This window comes from Parasteatoda tepidariorum, chromosome 11, assembly GCF_982258835.1.
Source record: "Parasteatoda tepidariorum strain Cologne lab strain chromosome 11, Ptep-v5.0, whole genome shotgun sequence".
Taxonomy (NCBI): Eukaryota; Metazoa; Arthropoda; class Arachnida; order Araneae; family Theridiidae; genus Parasteatoda; species Parasteatoda tepidariorum.
The window spans coordinates 46,647,522-46,670,390 of NC_141765.1; the positions used below are offsets into that span (position 1 = coordinate 46,647,522).

General features: G+C 28.8%; 1 protein-coding gene across 2 annotated transcripts in view; it reads left to right on the forward strand.

Moving 5' to 3' along the window:
- Positions 1 to 17,879: 17,879 nt before the first annotated feature.
- The window catches only part of LOC107445726 (neuroligin-4, X-linked), a 190,165-nt gene continuing 185,175 nt past the window's right edge, over positions 17,880 to 22,869 (forward strand). For both annotated transcript variants that reach the window (XM_016060199.4, XM_016060198.4), the window contains exon 1: positions 17,880 to 18,721. In XM_016060199.4, coding sequence (XP_015915685.1) covers positions 18,307 to 18,721 — 415 coding nt within the window. In that variant the 5' untranslated portion in view covers positions 17,880 to 18,306. The remainder of the gene's footprint in view (positions 18,722 to 22,869) is intronic.

Here is a 22,869-nt window from a genome sequence, read left to right on the forward strand (position 1 = left end):
CTTTATCAATTGAATTACTCCAATCTTGTAATATAACTATCAAATGTTTTTGTACATGCACAATAATTATAACTATTTTTACTCCATTATGACTATTTATTCTGACTCCCGATCAGAAGGTTGCGTGTTCAAATCACGTCTGGGTCGCCACTTTTAGGCCCCCGTGTCTTCGAGGGTCTAATGAACGTTATGCATAAAGTAATAAATATCATTCATACATAAACTAAATTTATTAACTAAAACAAGAACACAACCATCTGATCTGACGGCCGAGAATGAAAAGGTAAAGCTGAAGAAGTGAAAAACCAAATCACAACTACAGTTGTCAACCAAACGTTGCCAACGGTGTTAAATAAACTTAAAGCTTTAAAAGAAGTTAAGTGAGGCTAGATCTATAGCTCACCATAACTATCATTAACTAACAACATACTACTATCTTTTATAACCATTATCTATTACATAGTCTTTTCGGGTCGTGGTAACCCAGTAGTTGGAGAATTGGATTCCGGATCGGAGGGCCTGGATTCGATCCGGACACACCGAGTCCTACAGACATACGTACTTATAAAATCTGTCCTGTGGTTGGTCGCTGAGCAGTATCATGCATAAAGAAATTTGGAGAAAATTACTTTCCATTTCAGATCTATATCTAAATTGAGGTAGTAACCACACGTGATGCTGTTATCTATCCGTAGGACTCAAGGCCAAGGCGTACTTTCACCCTTGCGGTGCTTGCTCAGTTGTGAAACGAAAGATTCACACTCCTGACTGAATTTGCATGGCCAATGGCTGGTGAGCTTGGGTTGTACAAGTGTCCTCAGAAACGACAACATAGTCTTATGAATATTAACACTTATGCAAAATCATGTGTTTTAACGTACCTTTAAAGTTCCTGTTACTTTTCTCTTTATTCATAATAATAATATCACTAATTTTATTGTTTTTACGAAAAAACATTTCTTCGAACGAGAAAAAAAACTGTTCCGAAGTACAACCTCAGTAGAAAATCTTAAGTAAGTAAATTATTTTGATTGTCTTTATTTGATTTTATTAACTATTAAAATAATTACAAAATTTTTATTCAATATAGTTGAAGAGTTCTACGAAAAAAATATTAATTTACTCTAAAAAAAAGACTTATTGTTATTTTAAGCAGGTTTTATAAATACATATATTTTAAAGACGCTTATGTACATTTAAATACAGTTAATATAATGGCTTTAATTTCAAAACAATTATATTTTAATCAATACACGAAAAAGGCTAATGTATTTGAGATTTTATTCTTTACTTTAAAAATAACGCATCGAAGACAATAACAAACCCCAGTAATTACTTACACAACAATAGGATATTGAACTCGAGAGCATTCGTGGTAAACATTAAAGGAAGGAGCTGGAAGAAAGATGAACTAAATGCTTTTAAAATGCTTTCATTTTGATTATAGTTTATTCGAACAACAAAACTAAAATTATACATGAAAGAGGAGATGTCTATGGATGTAATTTTCACCAAAATTACTTCCCAAGAATCTTTTCATTTATACATCCGTTATCTTAAAAACACAATCACCTAAATTAGATTTCGGAAATTTGAGACAAGATCGAAAGCATCAGGCCTTCCAAAAATTGAGAACGAAGATGAGATGCTTTCAAAGAAGATTACAGTTTTCTGAGATCAATTTAAATGATTAAAAATTTCAGAAGAATCGCTTGATGAATATTCTTCTCATATTCTTTGTGTTAGATTTCGTTGGATGATTAAAACCTTCTTCTTTGACACAGATAAGTATCATCACATTAAACCAGGAGTGGTTTTTCGTAAAATAAAAACCTATCACTTTACTCGTACACTTAAATTTAATGGCAAAGTGCCAAATGGATTAGTTTTACGGAAGGGCAAACTGGAAATATCTGTTGCAGTTTATCAAGACAGGAAGGGTTGTCGGGGAAGTGGGATTAGAAAATTAAAAGTTATTGCTTTTAAAATTTGAGTTTGCTTCGATAAATTCATTTCTTCTTGTTTTGTCGAGAGACGAATTATTGGAAAAAACGCTTCACTGCTTTAAATCTTTGTCCTGAAGTGCTTGTTACTTCGCATCATTAGGATAATGGTTTTGCTAAAGATGCGATCCCACAATGGATGACCTCTTGCTCTGATAGTGGGAAAAAAAACTTAACTTTTCGAATCAACGCGCTCAGAATGTTTTTGGAAATAATTAATAAAGAAAATAGATTAAGAAATTGCTGGTCGCGTAAAGGAAAACAATTCTTCGACTGTTGTATTTAATTTCTTGCTGTGTTTTGTATTTATTTACGAAGTCAAATTTATAAATCTGCTTGTTGGTTGGTTATTGTTTTTCTTTTCCAAATTTCAGCCAAACGTTAATTTGAAATCTGTAAAGCAACAAAATAGCCCCGCAAAACTGTGAAATTACTATTTTTTTTAACTAGATAGTAAGCAGAAACATATACAGAAAATTCACCATTTTATCTCTTTCACGTAAGTTAAGTGTATTGACACTTTATAACTAATTTTATTTACCTTTGATTGTTTAATGCCTTTTATGGAAATAAGTATAACACAACTTTACTTTTTAACATCTATTAACGTGTTGTTCAAAGCAAAACGTCCCTATTTGAATCTTGTAACCTTGCAATCAATTGTAATTCCAGGGAATGCACTTCCCTTTGTTTTAAAACAATGTTAAGGGATTTATCTCCTTTCTAACACTGTTAGATATTTTGAACCAAGTTGAACCATAATATCATTTGGATTTGGCATAAAATTTAGTGCCAAATATAACCGTAATGTCAGTAAGCTAATACTTCTTGAACTTGTATAATCGATGCTATGGTTTAATATGAAAAGAGAAAGAAGCGGGGTAAAGTTGAAAGCGTTGGGAAAGTCATGGCTTTCAAAGACTGAGCTTACATTGATTAATTTAGCCTTTCTTGCTTTTTTGAGAAAAGAATAATAGAAAAAAAAAACGCTTCTCTGCTTTGAATCTTTGTTCTGAAGTGCTTGTTACTTCGCATCATTAGGATAATTGTTTTGCTAAAGATATGATCTTTAGAATGGATGACCTCTTGCTTGTAACAGAGGCAAAAAACTGAAGAAAAAAATCGTTAACTTTGAGATGCAACACGCTTTGAATGACTTGAGAAATAATTAGTGAACGAAACAGATAAAGGAAATGGTTGTTATGCAGAAGAAAGCAGTTCTGCAACTGTTGCATTTATTTATTAATTTCTGCATTTGATTTTATTTATGGAGTCATACTTATAAATTTGAAAATTTGTCATCCATTCTCATTTCTCTCCCTGAATTTCTGTCAAGGCTTTCTTTCAAACATATTTAAAGGTTTAATACAGTGCAGATTTAAGCTCTTGATATCCAGTAACACATTAGGTAAACAAATTTGCCAAAGAACATAAAATTTATTGATGCAATTTAACATCGTAAAAAAATTTAATTTATATACCGTCTTTAGATTTGACTATTGTTGTAGGAATTAGTTCATTTTGCACAAGAAAAGGTCTCGAAAAAGTGTGGACACATAAAAGAAAATAAAAAAATACCCAAGAATTAAGTTTTTGCCCTTAACATCAATAAGTGTACATTTTTTTTATTTTAGTCTTAAGAATGTAAAATCATGATGAAATTGAAATTAATAGTCACAGGAAATCGAAACCAATATTCACAATCGATTACAATTTTTCAATAATGTCATATTATCAGTTCATAAAACAATAAAAGATTCTTAACATTAGATATTTTGTCTTGAAAAGCCATTTTTTTACACTTAAATTCAGTCAAATCTTGACCCCCAATGGTTTTCTTTTGAAGAATGACAGATTTTTCAAAATTAAATCTATATTTAAAAATAGAATGGAATAGAAATAAAATTTAAGAGTATATTCAAGTCTTTTTGATTCAGAAATTTTTCATTGACCTAAAGAATTTCGTGTTTGCTCAAAAAATTGAATATAAATCTCATTCAATTCTTCTACTTCAAATCATTTCTCGCCGGAATCGTAGATTCTGGATTTTATTTGTTGCCGATTCAATAAATCGTACCTTTCTAAGTTCTTTAAGATATTCGCGGATTTTTCAAGTTCAATTGTTTTAACAAATACATAAAAGGAGAAATAAAAGATTAAATTTAGATCGTTCTCATAAAAGTCTAGTTCTTTTTAGAGAACATAAATAACATCGGACTTATTCCCATTAATAAAACTAAAATCACTTTTTATAATTTTGGTTTTTAGAATTATTCAATATTTATTATTGATAATCCTTTATTTTACTGATTTATTTCCTGCATATTGTACGTATTGTACATAGGGTTCCTAGCAATAAATATTAAGGAAAATATATATATCGGTTAGGGTTAAAATGCATTTTGTCAGTAACTGTGTTTTTAGTATTGTTGAGAAAATGAGATTCATTTAACTTTTAAACTAACTTATAACTCTAAAAATGCATTTTTTACGAAATAATTTAAATCAATTTCAGATTTAAATTCATAGATTGTTATCATAAAATTCTAGTTCTCCTTAAACTACATAAATAACATCGGATAATTACATCTGCACAACATTACATTGCATTACATCTACATGTACATAAACAATAAATTACATCCCTTTAATAGCACAAAAAATAAAAAAAACATTTTTCGTCCTAACTTAGCTTTAATTTTTAGAATTATTCAATATTTTACACTGATAATCCCTTATTATACTGTTTTATTTCCTGAAGATAATACGCAAATAAGTTTCCTAGCAATAAATATCAATGAAAATATATATTGGTCAGTATGTTAGGGTAAAAATACATTTTGTCCGTAAGTGTGTTCTTAGCAAAATTGATATCTTTTCGTGCAAAAATGAGATCCTATTAATTTTATAGTTAATTTATAACTCTTGTGAAATAATTGAATTGAATTTTAGATACATCATTTATCGCCCTAGATTATAGTATATTGATCAAAAACGCTGCTTCATTCAAAATTTTTTACTGTAATAATAAAAAATTGCCAAAACAACTGAAATTGTTTCGTTAAAATTTTACATTCCATTTTTTAAAACATTTTTCGCTACAATTTATAAAATATATTTAATAAAATTATTATGTTGTCAAAACGTTTTATAAAATGCCCTCTTTAGCATGTTTTCTGAAAATTTAAAAATCTGGATTAATTCCATACATTTTCTTTTTATATGAGGTTTTTCCTACTGAAAGCATAATATAGGCTTGAATATTTCTTGTTGATTTAGTACATTTGAATTCAAATAGTTTTGACCCATGTGATGCATAATTAGTTTTAAATTTTATATTAAAGATATTTTATCCAAAAGGTTATTAATTTCTGACAAATTAAAATAAATATCTGACTTTTTTAATTGTTGCTTTACTGTCAGTGGCCACTGAAAAATATTTTCCTCACAAAATTTAAACACTGGCACCTATTTTATAGCATCAACTTAAAAATATTTATATAACATATTAATTTATTTTCCAGATACCAATTCAACACGACAATCTAGTTTAACAAGATAATCTGTTTTAAAATTACTCCTAACACAGAAAAGTTTACTTATAATTTTTTTTAAAACTGTACTTAAACATATGCACAATAAATGTGACATCAATACTACTCCAATTCAATCATATTTAAAGAAGTATTAAAAAACTTAGCTATTAATCTTCATGCGAATGAACAAAAAACAGTCCTATGGCAGAATTAGGGTGGATTTTATTTCATATTGCAAGAAGATTAAGTTGGAGAGAAAAATATTTTTGCAAAAATTTGCTCAAATTCTTCTGAAATAATATTTTTTGCAATTGAACTAGTTTTACTTTCAAATTATCGAAGTAATAAATATTTGAAGATCAAGGGGGAGGAATGGTTAATGTTCACAAAAACTGATTCTTAAGGTGGTAAAATGAATTTTGCACGTGGACAGAAACAGTTTTTACCCAGCATGTCCCACATTCACTGTGCAATAACTGTCAGGGAGAACCGATTTTCCACGTTATTGAATTAAAACTTAGTAGCCTTCAAAATGCAACAGATGGCGATTCAATCTCCTTTTCGTGAAAAATGGACTCAGAACATTCTTCCCCTTTGATATTCATTTGTGATTTATACGTTGAACGCTGTATAACAAATAAGAATTTATGCATGTATTAACCTTAAAGGAGACTGTCTAAATACGATTATAAGCTAGTTTTCCTTTTTTACTCTCTTTTCTTGCGTATATTAAAAATGTTATGTCCTCTTCAAAAGTTTTGTTTTCTTCAGTTAAGTTTAGTTTTCCGTTCTTTTTATATCTACCACCCTTTTGGTGCTTTAATGATGGTTCTTCACTATTTTTATATGCATTTTTGTCCTATTTATTTTTGCGTTGAATAAAATTTTTCGATTGTTTAATTATGCTATCTCAAGTACTTTGCTTTTTAAATGTGTATTTATTGCAGCATCTTGAGATTAAAGTAACATTTAAAACAAAAAATTCCATTTGTTTTTAAATTTCAGTTAGTTTGAAACCAAATTCAAATCATTATATCACAACCTAATGCGTTAATCTTAGAACTATGAAAATTTAACCTCATTTTATCTTTAAAAATTATAATTTGCAAGAGTTAATACCTTCAAGATCAGATGGTTTTAGATTATAAGAAATTTCGAGCAACTCTAAAAGTGAAAAAAATGCAAAGAATAAATAAGTAATATGAAAACCGTGATACATTTTAATTTCCTCAGAAAAATGTCACACAGTGTTATTGTTCTTAGCTAAAATGATAATACAAAAATAATAGTTTTGAAGAAATATTTTTGGAATATATTAAAAGATACCCATTTTTTGAAATAAATTACAAAATGACAATTAAATCCCATTTTAATTTAAACATTATAGTTTGCAAAAGATGTTTTTTTCAAGATCAAACGATTTTAAATTGTAAACAATTTTGAGCAACGATTAAAGGGCAGAAAATACGACAAGTAAAAAAAAAAACAATAATAATAAAATAATATAAAGATCGGGATAGATTTTAACTTCTTCTGAAAACTGTCACATTATGTCACTGTTCTTGCATGAAGTGATGATAATAAAAAAATAATAATCTCGAAGAAATATTTTTGGAATATTTTAAAAATTAACTATTTTTTTGCAATGTGTTAAGATATGACCATTAAATTCCATTTTATTTTAAATATTATAGTTTACAAGAGATATTACCTCCAAGATCAAATGATTTTAGATTACATTCAATTTCGAGAAACGCTAAAAATGTGGAAAGTAAGACAAGAATACAAATCATAAAAAAAAGAAGCACGTTATATATTTTAATTTTCTCAGAATATGCCACATCATGTAACTGATTTTAGTTAAAATGATAATAATTCAAAAATAATTTCGAAGAAATGTCTTTGGAATATATTAAAAGATACCCGAGTCTAGCGAACTGTAACGAAACAATTCAGAAAATTATTTATTTTAAGGATAGGAGAATTTCTTCGAATATTTTGACTTGTAATTGAAAAAGAAAAATGTGCGCGCCACCTTTTCCATTACTTTTCATCTTCGAATACGTGAAAGAGGTGCACAAAAAATTGGTTCAATTACTTTCACTTCAATCTTTTCTTTTCTATAACAGCAAAATTCAGCCGGTAGTACTAAGTCTTTATCCTCATCAGGAACTCGAGACACAATTTTCAGATAAAGTCTGACTTTTCTTCCATTCCTTTTTATTCATTTTGGTAGCGCTCTTTTCATTTTCACCCTCAGAAGTTAAATCTGGGAAGGACTGCATCATTTGGTGCTTCAATTACCGCAGTCTTTCAGGGCCGACTGACTACTTGGAATCAGTTATGCGATTATATCAAGGGAAATCGTAGTTGATAGGCAAGTCATCTCTCCTGTGGCTTTTAGGGAGAACTCGGCTGCACTCATTTTGCTTCTTTGAGAAAAAGAGTTGTAAGACCAGAAGTGAGATGAATCGATTTCGAGATTATGAAATCTGTTCTCGGGAGAGATACTTTCTTTCTATCCTTATTTTCTTATTCACAGGGGAAGAAGAATCCACATAACGGTCTGAATAAAATACGTTATCAGAATGATATATTCACCACGTTCTAACATTTACTAGAAAAATTTGTGGAATTGTTATTGGTACATGTAATCAGTAATACCTGTTACTAATGCTATTAGAATACTAAATATACAATGGAGGAACTAAAAAAAGCTAATTATTATTTATTTATTATACTTTGTTTGGTTATAAATACGGATTCCAATATCCTGAGATTTCTGACTCTTTTTTTTTTCGTTATATTTCTTTTATCATTCATTTTTTGTTCGATATACTTTTCAGCATATTTTTTTAAATCTCGAGTGCTCAAAAATTGTTATTGGCCAAAGGAGAGCAAATTTTCTTCTCCAAGCGATTGATATTACTAATCATTTGATAAAAGTAAATTTGAAAATAACCACTCGCCATATTGCAATAAAAAAGCAAAAAAGCAAAAAAAAAAAAAAAAAATTAAAAAAAAAGCGGTGATTTTCCCCCATCGTTCTTTTTTCTTTGAAAATATTTTAATAATGAAAATACAGCACTAAAGACAGACTCTAGAAAATAGAATTTTTATTAAAATGTTCGATGTCATCAGCCAAAATTTTGATCCTTCAGAATCCATCAATTAATGGTGGAAAGATTCGTGCAGAAGGAGAGTTCTTTAACAATTCAAATATTTCAAAGTTGCAATGTATACATTAAACGTATTTTGTCTCTAGAAATATTTTTAAATAAAGTTCTTTAAAGTCAGTATATTTAACATAATATTGTCATATCCATATTATATTTATTGCTAAACTAATTTTTAATGTCGAAGATTATCCTTAATATGATATTTTTTAAATGCAATTTAATCCAAGCCAAAAAAGTTCTGCAAAAAGTGTCTATTAAATGGAAAGCACCCCTCGGTATCGATCACAGATTGAGGAATAAAATGGCTACTAAGTTATTAGAATCTACCGACCACTAGCTACTAACTGAAAACTTTGAGTTTAATAACTAGACAAAAGCACAAGCAGCTGCTATCCAAAAAATGTTTAATTCTCATTGCTAACAGCATTTTCCCACGGATCTAAAATCGATGACCACGCTGCAAACATCGCTATTACTCCTGCAAATCGCGCTTTCTTAAAAATTTCATTCAAAGAGCTCTGTATTTAATTCTGAACGTTATGAAATATTTTTAGTTTTCCAATAATCTGACTCTGAATCTGACAAATCTTTGAATCTGTATCTACTCTGAATCTGACAAAATTGTTCATAATTTCAGATTCGAAAAATTGTATAGAAACTTCACAGAATCAAAATTTAAAACCACATATTATTATAAAAAAGTAAGATATCTTGTATGAGAGGTTATCCTAAGAAGACTTAAATAATTTTCAATGGATTCCTAGTCATTCTGACTTCATATATTTTATTTTATAACCGTCGTTGAGCAGCCGTCCCAAATTTGGGTTTTCGACTACTAATGTTCAACCCCGTAGCCTTGTAATTTTTCACCCAATCCTGAAGGGAGCTCCTAGATTAAGTATTGGGAGAAATTTGTCTTCATGGAGGGCTTTTTTGCTGGAACCATAATGCATTTGCGTTATGTGGAGATGAAGACCACGAGAACTTCCCATGGTTGAAAGGGACTCTAACCCATGATCCGTCCACCACTGATGATATTTCACGTCAGGACTGAGATCGGTGCAAACTGGATGCGGATTCGAACTGCTGGATGCTGCTGAGATGCGAACCCGGATAACCTAATTGGAAGGAGAATGCTCTATCCCCTGAGCCATCGCGGCTGCTGACTTCTTATATATATATTTTTTATATTTGTATATCCGTCGTTGAACAGCTGACCCAAATTTGGGTTTACGACTAATAATGTTCAACTCCGTAGCCTTGTAATTTTGAAAAAACCAGAAGAAAAGGAAACTTCTGGATCAGTACCCCCAGAGATATTGATTTGTTATTAGAACATGGAGGACTTTGAGACTCGACAGATTTAACGCGCATCAGTCAACATTTACTACACGAGGAGTCTTCGGCCAGCTAGGATCGAACCCACGAACTCTTGGACATGGGCCCAGTGCCCTACCAACCTGGCTATCCCGGCCTCTGACTTCTTATATAGCAAAATCGTTGACATCGTGGCGGAGTCAGCCTACGACGTACCTAAAATTTCTCATTTTTTTCAGGTAATAATTTATCTGTTGGCCAAAATATTCCTCCAAACTGGCAAAATAATTAGAAGAATGAAATAAATAATAAATCGTGCAGTAGTAAGCTTACCGTTGAGCTTTTCAAATATCTAAATATAAGTCGCCAGCTTGAAGTGTTTTTAAATCGTTTACGTATCGGTCACAGACTCATTTTGTTAGCCACCTAACCCACGGACACATTTTGTAAAACAGACGTGTTTCAGAGTATTACAATTGTAAATAACCGCTTACTCTGAAACGTATCTTGATCTAGTGCCACAAATTTAAAATTCTGAGATAAAACTATTTCAATTGCTTAAATACTTCATTGCTTTTCTTTATACCACGATCATACCTCAAATGTATTTAATGACGCATTCATCTTTTTAACGAAAATGTAGTGGCGGAATAGACCTAAATGGCTTTTGCGTGAATCAACTCATGTGCAAATTATTCCTCATATATTAGTCACGTGTTCAGTGTTGCAGTTTTTCACACCTCATATTCTACATTTTATTTACGAATCATACAAACAAGGTTATTTTTATACTGTTTCAGATACAAACTGTATTAGAAGCACCGTGTATTACTTTTGTATTTATATTTATAAATTCAAAATCAATCATCCAAATGAATATTATTTTTATCCTGAATTTTAAGTTTATTTTGAAAAAGGAGCTTTTGTAGATAATGAAAGACACTATTTTTATTTAATCAATTATTTAAACTCAGTTCTGGTTTATATCTTTTCGGAAAATTCCATGACTAGATGACTTTTAATGACTGCAAGGCACTTTTTTTTATTTTAAGTCTTTTATTAAGACGCTTATTAATTTAACAAAATGGCAATGAGCAGATTAATACCTTTCAAGCAGCCATATATTATTGAATGGATTTGTTCAAAAAGAAACTCCATATTATCCCAGGAGCTGAAATGAAAAATATAAAAATCAGTAAATCTCAATGTTTTAGGTGTTTAAATAATTGTCGTTCGTTTCTACATTACATTACATTACATTAAACATTAACAGCTCTTAGTGTTATCACGTTTGCTAAGAATTTCGCTAAAATATTACATGTGTGTTGAAAATAAGCGACAATATTAATTGTGTGCAGTATCTAAACAAGACTCTTACAAATTATCAAATGCTTTAAAATTCTCGGTAGTTGCTTCAGAAATCCAGAAATTTCCATGAAAAGTTATTGATTAATTCTAATCTTTACTTTTCCTTGAAAACCATGCAGATTTTATACTCAATATTTACCATGTCGATTCGAAGAATTGAATTGAAGTATGATTCTGTATTCACGTCCAATCTATTGATGAATAATGTGGTACTAGAATATTTAATATATTATTATTTTAATACTGTTCTTATAATACTTTCAATATATCTTAGAATATTTCCTAAGTAAAAAAAAATTTTTTTGAGAAGATAGTACATTTATTTTGAAAATGCTTTATTTATTTAAATTATTTATTAATTTTTTTTAAAATTTAAATGAAGCGTTGTTTTAAAATTTTAAAACCTCTATTAAAAATAAGTTTCTATCATAGAAGAACGCATAAAATGTTTAAGCCCTTAAAGTGATTAAAAAATTATTTAGTTACCAAACAGAAATAATGGCAAGAAAAAATAACCATATTTTGTAGTACTAATAGAAGAATATTTTGTAATACTTTAGAAAAGAATCGAAATATTTGCATTAAGAAAGTTCAGATTCATTGTTTTTGTAATAGGTTGAAAAATTTCTCATGCAAGATTTGCTATTTTTTCTTTTGGGGAATCATGAAATATTTTTTCCTTGACTGAGTCTATTTAGGTAAAGAAAAACGTCTTTTTTTTTGTATGAAATGCGTTTTAAAACACATTGGTATGCATTATTTAAATTAAGTACTCTGTATAGTTTAGAAAACACCAAAATAAATAATAAAAATATACATATTTCATATTACTATTCTGAATGAAAGTATTTTCAATTTTTTTCCCCATTTTTCAAACCAAAAAATCGGAGAGAAGTGTAACTTATACTGAAGATATTTACAACTTCACAGATATGTTGGGCCGGATTTCTTAGTCAGTAATGCTAATTTGAGAATGTATGACAGCAGGAAACATGAACTATGCAAATGATATGAATATGACTGTAATTCGAATCCTGATAACATAGCAGTTTTTCTCTCTTCAGCCTTTTTTATAAGTAATTTATATTTCCGAGATTATTGTGAAATTTTCAATTTCACTTAAATTTTTTCTAAATTTTTACTAACTTCCTTTAAGTTCTCAAGAAATGAAACGATAAAACATACTTTACTAATGCAGCAACTGCAAGATATTTTGATATATTTATTAAAAACAATTGAAACTTTTTCTCATCAATGCTTGAAATCGTCCCCTCTTATTTAACATTAACAACATACACTGTAAAAAATTCAGTATCAAATTACGATATAATTGTGGCACTTTGGGTGATATTTGTAATATTTTATAAACTACTATATTGTAATGTTTACGGTTATATTTATTTAGTTCGAGTGATTCACTGATTAACACTATTATTACTACAAAAATTGCAGTATATCAGAATTTTTGTTGCATAACATGATACGGTAAAAATGGACTTTTTACCGTAATCCTGAATTTTTTACAGTTCTACAATTCCAGGCACAGTCATGAATACCCCTCACCACGACCTTGTGACAGTTTTCATTTTTTTACTTCTCAGACAGTATATAGAACCATACAATTTCGAATCCTTAACATTGCAAGATTTTATCTTGAATTTAGCGCAGCAAAACCGAGTTCAATCTCCTAAACAATTTACTCTAATCATCCAACTTATTACCATTATTCAAAATCATAAAAATAACTATGCACTTTTTGATTTACTCTCAGTTTTAAAAACTTCGGGATCTCTTGCGTTTCGAAAATCAAAGTGATTCTTATGTACTTCTTAATGAAGCTTAATAAAAAGTATATGGAAAATTTTTTTTAAGCAACATTATAAATAAACGAAAACTGGAAATGTTTTTTGATTTTCATGTATAGTAGAAACTCTTGTATTAATATTTTTTTAGCAGAAATAAGGAATATACTATATTGAAGGGATTAATACAAGTTAATTCATACTTTCTTTAAAATATGACATATTTACATCAAACTGTTTCTTGAAGTCTTGATCTTAAAAATTGGTACTTTTCAAGCTTCTCTAGATGTCCACAATACATAAAAAATATTGCTGTATGACGGAAATTTTAATGTTTTTCAAGAAATTTTTTTAAATAACACTCTTTTGAACAGTTTAAAAATAAGATGTAAAATGAATTTCGATTGTAGTTGGAAATACCACATTTTTGTGGTATGACTTTTGGTGATGGGTAATGGCTTTTTTTCTTTTAATTTAACTCAAATGAGTCTGAAATTAGTAAAAAATGTTTTGACACTGGACATTGGTTTTCAGCACAACTGCAACTGAATTCCAAATCATTTTTACATCTTCAGATTAGAGTTTTCCCAAAAATTTTGATTGATGATTCTAACATTTCCTTCTTTGCAGAATATGTAATTAAAATTGAGATAAAGATCCATATTCTCTAAAAAATGTTATAAGTAAATGTATACTTTACAGTATACATATTTGATTCAATTAAAACTGACTGCTATATTAAAATTTTGTTTTGTACGGAGCAAAAATCGAAAAAAAAACATGTGTCTTTTTTCCGCATTGAAAAAAAATTCGAAATACCAGCATCGAAAACTAGTAAAAATGATATCAGAACCGATACAAAACAATACCGGAAATTTAAAACCTGGTTTGAAACTATTCCGGAAATTTTAGAACTCGTTATGGCTGCACGCTAAAAATTTTAAAACCAATATGGAAACTACCTACTGGAAATTTTGATACCAGATTTCAAATATGCTGGAAAGAGTAAAACCAGTTAGCATCCATTCTGGAAATTTTGAAGTAGTTTTAAGATATATTAGGGAGCATTTAAGTAGTGTACAAGATTAAATTCTTAGTAAGTACATACTCTTTTGGCAATGAAACAGGATTTGACATTTTCAAACTAGCTCTCCTCGATAATAATTCGTCATTATTTTTTAAAAAAAATTTTTTTTTTCTTGATTATATACAAGTTTCTGATAATAAATTTTTTTCAAATTTTGATAAAGATTCTTATCAACTATATTAAGAGCGGCGATAATGTACACTTTCCTTGTAAATATTAATTAAAAAATAAATATTTAAAATTATTAAAAACATAGAATTTAATTTTTGGAGCGAAGGGAGTTATTGAGTAAGATTTGTACACATTTTAATGACTTTAAAATCTGCCTAAATTTAGTTATTTCAATAAAAGTAATTTTATAATAAAAGTAATTTAATAATAAAACTTGTTTTTATTCCTTTATTTATTTATTTATTTTGTGATATAACAAAAATTACTTTCACTCTAAGACATGATGACAAAAAATATTATAATAAAATTATAATTGATACAATTAATGTTTTTTCTCGTTGAATTTATACTAAACTAAAATTAAGTTGCTCCAAAACGAAACTAAACCATCGATTCATGCAATCAAAATAAATTAATTAGTTGAGGTTTAAAGCAACTTCATAGCGAAAAAGGTTTCCTTACTTAAATAAGAAATTGATATAAAATATCAAAATTTTAACCTTCAACTTCTAATTTTTACCTCTCTTTTAGAAATTTATAAAAGCTTATACAATTTAGGTTGTTCTTTAAATTTGTCTTAAGTAAATTTAGATCAATAAACAAAATACTCTTTCCCAAATGAAATAAAAAATTTGTTTTGTAACAATATATATTTTTTCCAATGTTCGTCTGTAGAATGACCTACGTCATACAGGCTTCTGAAAGGCAGAGTTGTTGGCCACTTTCTCAGGAGCACCATATTAGATGGGCCAACGTTACTCCCACAGTAAGGACACATAGTACAGAGAAAAAGAAAGAACATCCATGCCTTGCCCGGGATTCGAACCCGGAACCTTTCTCATGCAAGGGCAGTTCCCTAACCCCTTCACAGGCCGGTCGGCATTTGTAACAATATAGTTTATAGTATTTTCAACTGAACCTATAAAAGCAAAAAGGAGCGATTAATTCAGAAGCGAAGGGGAATTACGCAAAAAAGAGAATCGACCTGTAGTTGCTCGTTAAATCTTTATCAAGCTACACACACTCCACGTTTAGAGAATGTTCTTTTCCATCAGTTTTCTCAGTTCGTTTCGTTTCTCAGTCTGAACTTACAGCCATTCACTTGCAGGTCACTTTCTTCGATTTACGTTTACTTGTTTAAATTTGAAACTAAGTGGCCAAGCTTCGGAGCATTAAATGAAAGAAAGGTGCTATATTTTAGTAAGTGTATTTTTATTTCGTTATTGCTTGCTTTTGTTTACATCTTTTTCAGTTACAGAAATGTTAAACCGTATTTTCTTGAGTTGTACTTATATTTAAAGTAATTAAGACACATAAGTTATTCTTTAATTATTAATGCATGTGCACGCATAGGGTTGGCCATGTGCAGGCTTAGGGACTCCATGGCATCAAAAGGAAGTATTTTTAAATTTTTTTTTCTAGAATTCTAAATAGAACTCTAATAGAAAAGCTTTGTTTACATGTTGTTTACATAAAGCTTCATTAATTTCACCGATATTAACAAATTAGCCCTTTGTTTAGTTGGATATAAAATTTTAAACACTTTGCATTATATCTAAAGTGTTAATTGCTAACTTTTTATTGATTTTAATGTTACATTTTAAAAATTTTAAAGAATGTAATTTTAATTATATTATATTAACTGTTGATATCCTGATCTTTCAGTGAAATTAAAATAGCATTCTAAAAACAAAGCTACTGATACATTAAAGTTGAATATTAATATTTAGAATAGTAATATCTAGTTATAATGTGAATTTATTTTTCATCGTATAACTTCTAAAAATATTTTTTTTCAGAAAAGATTTGGAAAGCAACATATTTTGATTTCTTTTAATTTTTGAGAGGTATGTTTTTCCAGTTCTTGCATTTTCATCGTGTGCATATTCAACGTCACGGAAATAGTTTTTTTCCCTTTATAAATCCACATTTGGAGATATTTCCATATCTGAATCTATTTCGTTATCTACAACTGTTAAGGCACCAGAAAAAGATTTTAAACTTGCACATTAAAAAAAAAAAACATGAAGAGGTTTGTCTGGGATAGCTACTAGTTTTATCCTTTGAATTAATCCCCTTCTGTGACGTTTTTGCTTTAATTTCTCACGGGCCGCTACTCAGAAATTGCAACGACTTAGCGAGTAGATTACGATACACATGTCCCCTTTTTTCATAATATCGAATTAAAAAATAAATGAAATTAGTTGTGAAATTAATTCAGAAGATTTCGCAAATGAATTCAACATACTATTTGTAATAGTTCCCTACTGTTTGGATATTTTTTATTGCGTTTGATATGTCTATATATAAGCTAGATGTGTATGTGATATTAAGATTTGTATAAATGGACGAATGTGAGATTTTAAAAATATAAATATGTAATTTACAATTGAAAATTACTTATTAAGAACATTATTATTTTCTTAGGATTAGAAGAATATTTCAATAGAATATAAATAAAATAGAGCTAGAGTTGGACTTTTGAAAAAGTCATTGTTTAACTATTGATTGGATTTATTATTTTATAAGAGTTGGAAGGAAAAAAAAAATACAGAATTGTATAAGATCGAATGTTTCTAGGTGTTATTTTCTCCTTATTGTGGCTACGTTCTTAGAGAAAATCTTTGTTCCTTTTCTTTCAATAAATTTTAGTCATAAATAAATTAAAAATTTCGAATCACAACTTTTATGGAGTAATTTAATTGCAAGAATCAGTAGAAATAACGCATTAAGATTTTCTCTTAAATTAGATTGGAAGTTTAAAAAAAAAAAGTAAAAAGAAATGAATAGTGTCAGTAAATATATTTACTTTTTTGTTGTAAACATCGGCCAGAATTACAGTAAGTTGAAACCTTTTTATCGAATTACTTTCAAAGAGAAAAAAAAAAAAAGAGTAACTTTCTTCAAAAGAAGCGATAGAACTGATGCGGATTGCGAAGAAAAGGAAAATTTCAATTAACTCGAAAGAAAAGAAAAATAAATTAAAGAAAGAAAAAAAGCGCACTTCTTTCTCCACAATGGAATCTCTTATTTTCGTTTTTTTTTTTTATCACGGTTCGGAAAAAGTTTTTAGCGGGCTTCATAGCGAGAGATCAAAAAAGTTTAAAACAAAACTAACTACTATTTTTACGGATATCTCCTTTAAAATGAAGTTGGTGTAATTTAAGGGAATGTTTAGATTGGTTTTGGTATCATAACAAATAGTTTAGTTGTTAGAAAACCCTGTCGGGCAGAATTTTCAAGTTCTATCTAGAGTTTCTTAAAAAACGGATATTAGAACCGGGTTTCCAATGGTCGGAATCAATAATAGGTCTGTCCACGGACTTCCAGCCGTCCCCGTGGGTTGCAGTCGATCAACCCTCGAACACTACGCATGCGTTGGGAATTGACTCGTTTCCTCTCTTTTGCAAGATCTTCACAAGACATGTGTCTACGAATCTTTTCATTCGTGTTGTACGTTTGTTTCTAGCGTTCGAGAACGGTGCGGAATTAAAATTTTGCGCTTGCTCTGTCAGCATGATATTGTTATTGTTTTGAAGTCATTATTTTTGGAAAATGAATGACTTAATTCGTTATGAATTAATTCGTTAAAAATTATTAAATAGAGCCAAACAAACAAGATGCGTGGAATAAATGCAAAAAAATAACAGAAAAAAAAATGTGCCAATCAACAAGACTTTTTTAGATGGCATAAAAACACCTAAACATTTATCTTGCTATTACACACAGTTAAATGTATCAAATGTAGTTAAATGTAAGAACTAAAAATATATATTTTATCACTGAATTGTATAATTTACATATGTACGAGTATGTTCGCAGTAACTTGAACAATTGATCAAAATGTTTTTTCCACATATTTGCATTTTTTTGAGCTTGATGGTTTGTAGTAGTGGCCAAGGAGTGCGACGGGTTGGATCAAGGCCTGTTGGGACTAAATATGGTTCCATTCGAGGACTATTGGTAAATTTACCAAACCGTAATGTTGGTCCTGTTGAAGTATTTCTTGGTGTTCCATATGCCAGTCCTCCAACTGGACTTTTACGATTTATGCCACCTGTAAACCCTAGCCAATGGCGAGGTGTAAGAACAGCTGATCGCTATGGGCCCGTTTGCCCTCAGCGTTATCCTGATATTAAGAATGAGACTGAATCATTAAGACATATGCCTTCTGGAAGGCTGGAATATTTGAAGAAGTTGATACCTTTTCTTCGTAATGAAAGCGAGGATTGTCTTTACTTGAACGTCTACTGTCCAGGTAGGATTTGTATTCAATGTATTTCTTGTATAGTTAACATTGCTTCAGAAATGCTTCAGGGTTTTTCCCGTAAGTTCATTAAAGAAAAGCCGGTAATGAATATTTTATTTATTCAGTAATAAAAATGAAAGTTAATATACTTAAATAGACGTTTACTAATTTTCAAAGCTGCAATTGAATATCTTCAAATTTTACTTTACTATTTTTTTAAACAACTAAGCTAATATTTTTCTTTTGTGTCAGTAATGGAAGAAAAAAATATACTTTAAAAGATTGCAAGACATTTTCAAGATCATGCCTTTTATAATAATTTGACAATATTGACTGGGCATGGCTATGAAATATTAGTTTTTGCTATAGAATATTTGTTTAATCATAAGTATTTTTTCACAACAAATTGTAATCCTTACCGTAAATAATAAGATATAAGATATACTCTCTATAAGATATACTCTCGAAATTTTTAACAAACATATAGCAAATAAAACTTTATTTAAAACACTAGGTATTCCGTTTAAATTAAAAATTTTATTGTGTTTCACTGTACTCTATATTTAACGCAAGTCATACTTGAAATTATTTGATACCGTATTGTTCACTGGACGAAATTTATAAATTATTTGATGTAAAATATGATCAACAATAATATTTACCAAAATTAACGAAAGAATCTGAAATTTGAAGCGAGAAACTATTGAAGTAACTAACTTTATTTCTATAATTTCTATGAAGCTAAAAATTAAATTACTTACCTTTGAGGAATATATTTAAGGAAATTTTAAAACCTTTTAAGTTTTGAAACTGTTGAGCATGTCCGCTTGTTTCATTTGAAATATTTTGCCTGTCTTATTTTCTTGTTCAGTTTTATTAACGTAAGTTGACGGAATTTAAATTATTCAGCGGTACGCTTAAAAAAGTTTTGGAAAGCCTATGGAAAAAAATTAATAGTAAAATATAAAAAGCATTTACTTAGAAATTTTTTTAAACGCATGTAAGATTTAAGCAGTTTTGAAACTTTATACATTTTAAATACATTTTTAAACATTTCCGTTTTAAGAAACGATATACGCGTATCAGTGTGTAATGTCCAAGATCTATAGCTCTACTGCATTATGCAAAACATAATCAACAGTAATGTTCACCAAAAATATGTATATATAATGGAGGGAACTGAATTTGTATGCACGAAAACATTTAATATTAGAAACAAAATTTTTTGTGTAATTTTGGCATACAGAAAAAAAACAACTGTATAACCTCATGGTATACAGCAATTTGAATTTTAAAACGTTTTAGTTTCTGGGACTAACTCAATCAGTTTTCAGAAATTTTGCTCACTTTTTCTCTCTGGTTGAGCAGTATTTACTCCATTGACCGGATTCAAACTATTTAAGAACTAGCGTGCTAAAAAACGTGCTTGAAATTCTTGAAAGAAGAAAAAAATAAAACCTTGTTTCACTATTAATTTATTTACAAAGGAATGAAATTAATAAGTATTTTAAGTACCTCCAAGATTTCAGTATTCCTGAGACTTAATATTTCACAATAATGCACATTTTTTAATATATTTTAATTTTAAGAAGTGGCAGAGGTTTTCCAATCCAGCGGTGTTTAACATGTTTTGCATTTTCTTAAATAAATAAAGGAAAAACTTGAATTTCGACTTTTTTTTTTCAAATTCAGGTAACAATTAGAAGAACCGGGTTCGAATCGCAGCGAAGGCTGGTCGATACGAATTCCGCACCCGGTTCGCACCGACCACAGTGCTGACATAAAATATCCTCAATGGTTTACTGATCATGGGTTAGAGTCCCCTTGCCGTTAGGCTAAACGCAGGAGGTTTTCGTGGTTTCCCTCTCCATGTAGCGTAAATGAGGGTTAGTTCCATCAAAAAGTCCAACATGAAATTGAATTTCTCCCTTTACTTGGTCTAGGAGTTCCCTTATCTTCTGGATTGTGTTCAAAATTACAAGGTTAAGGCATTGAATATTGGTAGTCGAAAATCCTAAATTGGGTCGGCTGTTCAACGACGTTTATAAAATAAAATAAGATTCAGGTAATAAATTATAAAAGAAATAAATGCTTGCATTATAATTGCGACCAACTACAACCTAGAGAAAAATCTTCAAAAAAAGAGAGCGGGTCGTTAAAGGCTGCTGGAAAGTAAATTCGCACACTGACACGTGTGTAGCATTAATGATTTATTTAAAGGATTGCTCCATTTTTTATTTTTTTTAAAAATACAAAATGTATGAAAATATTTTTCTTTATTCTTTTCAAAAATGTAACTCCAAAATTGCTTTATTGTTTGTAATATTTTTAACTACTTTTTTATTATTTTTTAAATACATCGAAAAAACCGTTTTTTGAAGAAAAAAAAAATCTATATAATTAAAGATTTCATAGGAATTGAGGGATATTGTTTATTGACGTCGTTTGAGTAGATTAAAAAACAAAATAATTAATGAATTGTCAGAAAAAGGCAAAAAAAAAAAGAATAGAAGGAAAGAAAAGAAACCAAAGAAAACGATTTTGCAAAAATGAGGACTTGTATAGACACATTAGTGTGTATTCATATGATGTTATTTCTTCATAATTTAAGTATCTAAGCAAATAATTAATTTCAAAAGAATATGAAATTGTTCATTTTAAAATATTCAATCAAACAATTTAAATTATGTGTCTTTGCTCCCAAGAGACCAGTGCTTTTTTCCATGAGATATCAAAATTAATTTTTGTTTAGTCAACATGAATCATTTCGAAATATTTATATTCTGAATTATAATTAACAATTTAAATTTTTGAATGAATTTAAACTGTGCTTAAAGCTTAATATTTTATTGAAATTAAAAAGTCGAATTTAAATGCTAAAAAAATTCCCGAAAGCCAGTTTTAGCGTATTTCTTGGCACAAGCATGTCCTATTTTAAACTTTTTGTTATTGTTCCCTATATTTAATTTAAATCTATGAAAATTTGAGAATAAAAATTAAAAATTTGAAAATAAATCAACGTTTCTAATATTTAATACAATGAAAATATCTAATTTTCAATACAATGAAAATGTAATATGACATGTACATATGACAAATATGTATATTTTTGTGTATATAAAAATATAATATGAAAATTAAACGAACATTTAATAAGTTATTTTATATTTTCTTTTAAAATTTTTTCATTGCTTTTCCGCATTGCTATAAGTTTTTAAGTAATTATTAAAGTAAAATGTATATATTCAATTTTTTTTTCTTTAGCAATTTATAAATCAAAATATAATGTATATTTTATTTCATTAAAATAAAATAATGCGCTTGATAATAATATAGATAGATATTTTTTGAAGGCGAAAAAAATATATTTAAAAATAACAATGAAGAACAAAAGCTCTCAACTTAAAATTCCAGAGAAAACAGAACGAAGTCGAACTTTGCATTTTAATTGAGATGAAAACAATGTTTTTTTATTACATTTAAGAAGAATACGTCGCAGTTTATGCGTCAAAATCGCTTCGTTATCCTGTCTTAATGTCTGTAAAATAAATTAATAATTGAAACATAAAATAATTAATACTAATGACTAATTGTTCTAATAAACTCAAATGCTGCAGAAAATGTCTTGTTTCTTTAAACTTTAAATCTGATTGCTCTTAATAATAAAATTGAATTTTTTGTAACGATTTAGTACTTTAAAATAGTATTATTTAGATTTCGCTTGAAATGTATTGCATTTTATTTCAGACTTCCATACAGTTACTTTAGAACTCAAATTTTCTTACTTCATGAAACAACTTATTTCTTCAGAATTTGTTTTTAGAATCATTTATGTTATGCTTCTTACACTTAGCGCAAAGGGTCTAAATTTGGTTCTTATGTCGTGTCAGAACTCTAAATTAAGTTCATCTCAGTTACAATAACTACTAAATGCAGAGAAGCCATACTAATCCGATCTAATTGGGACCGTTGAATGTTCTGATTTAGTCAAAACCGATTTGTGTAACATAATTGGCATAAAACTCTCTTGATACATTTGAAGCATGTCTGCATAATTTTTCATGCCGAAATTTTAGCAATTTCATTTATTATTGTTAATATGTTGCAAAAAAGGAGTGTTTTCGTTCCTGAAGCGTTATCTCTAAGCAAATTGAAGT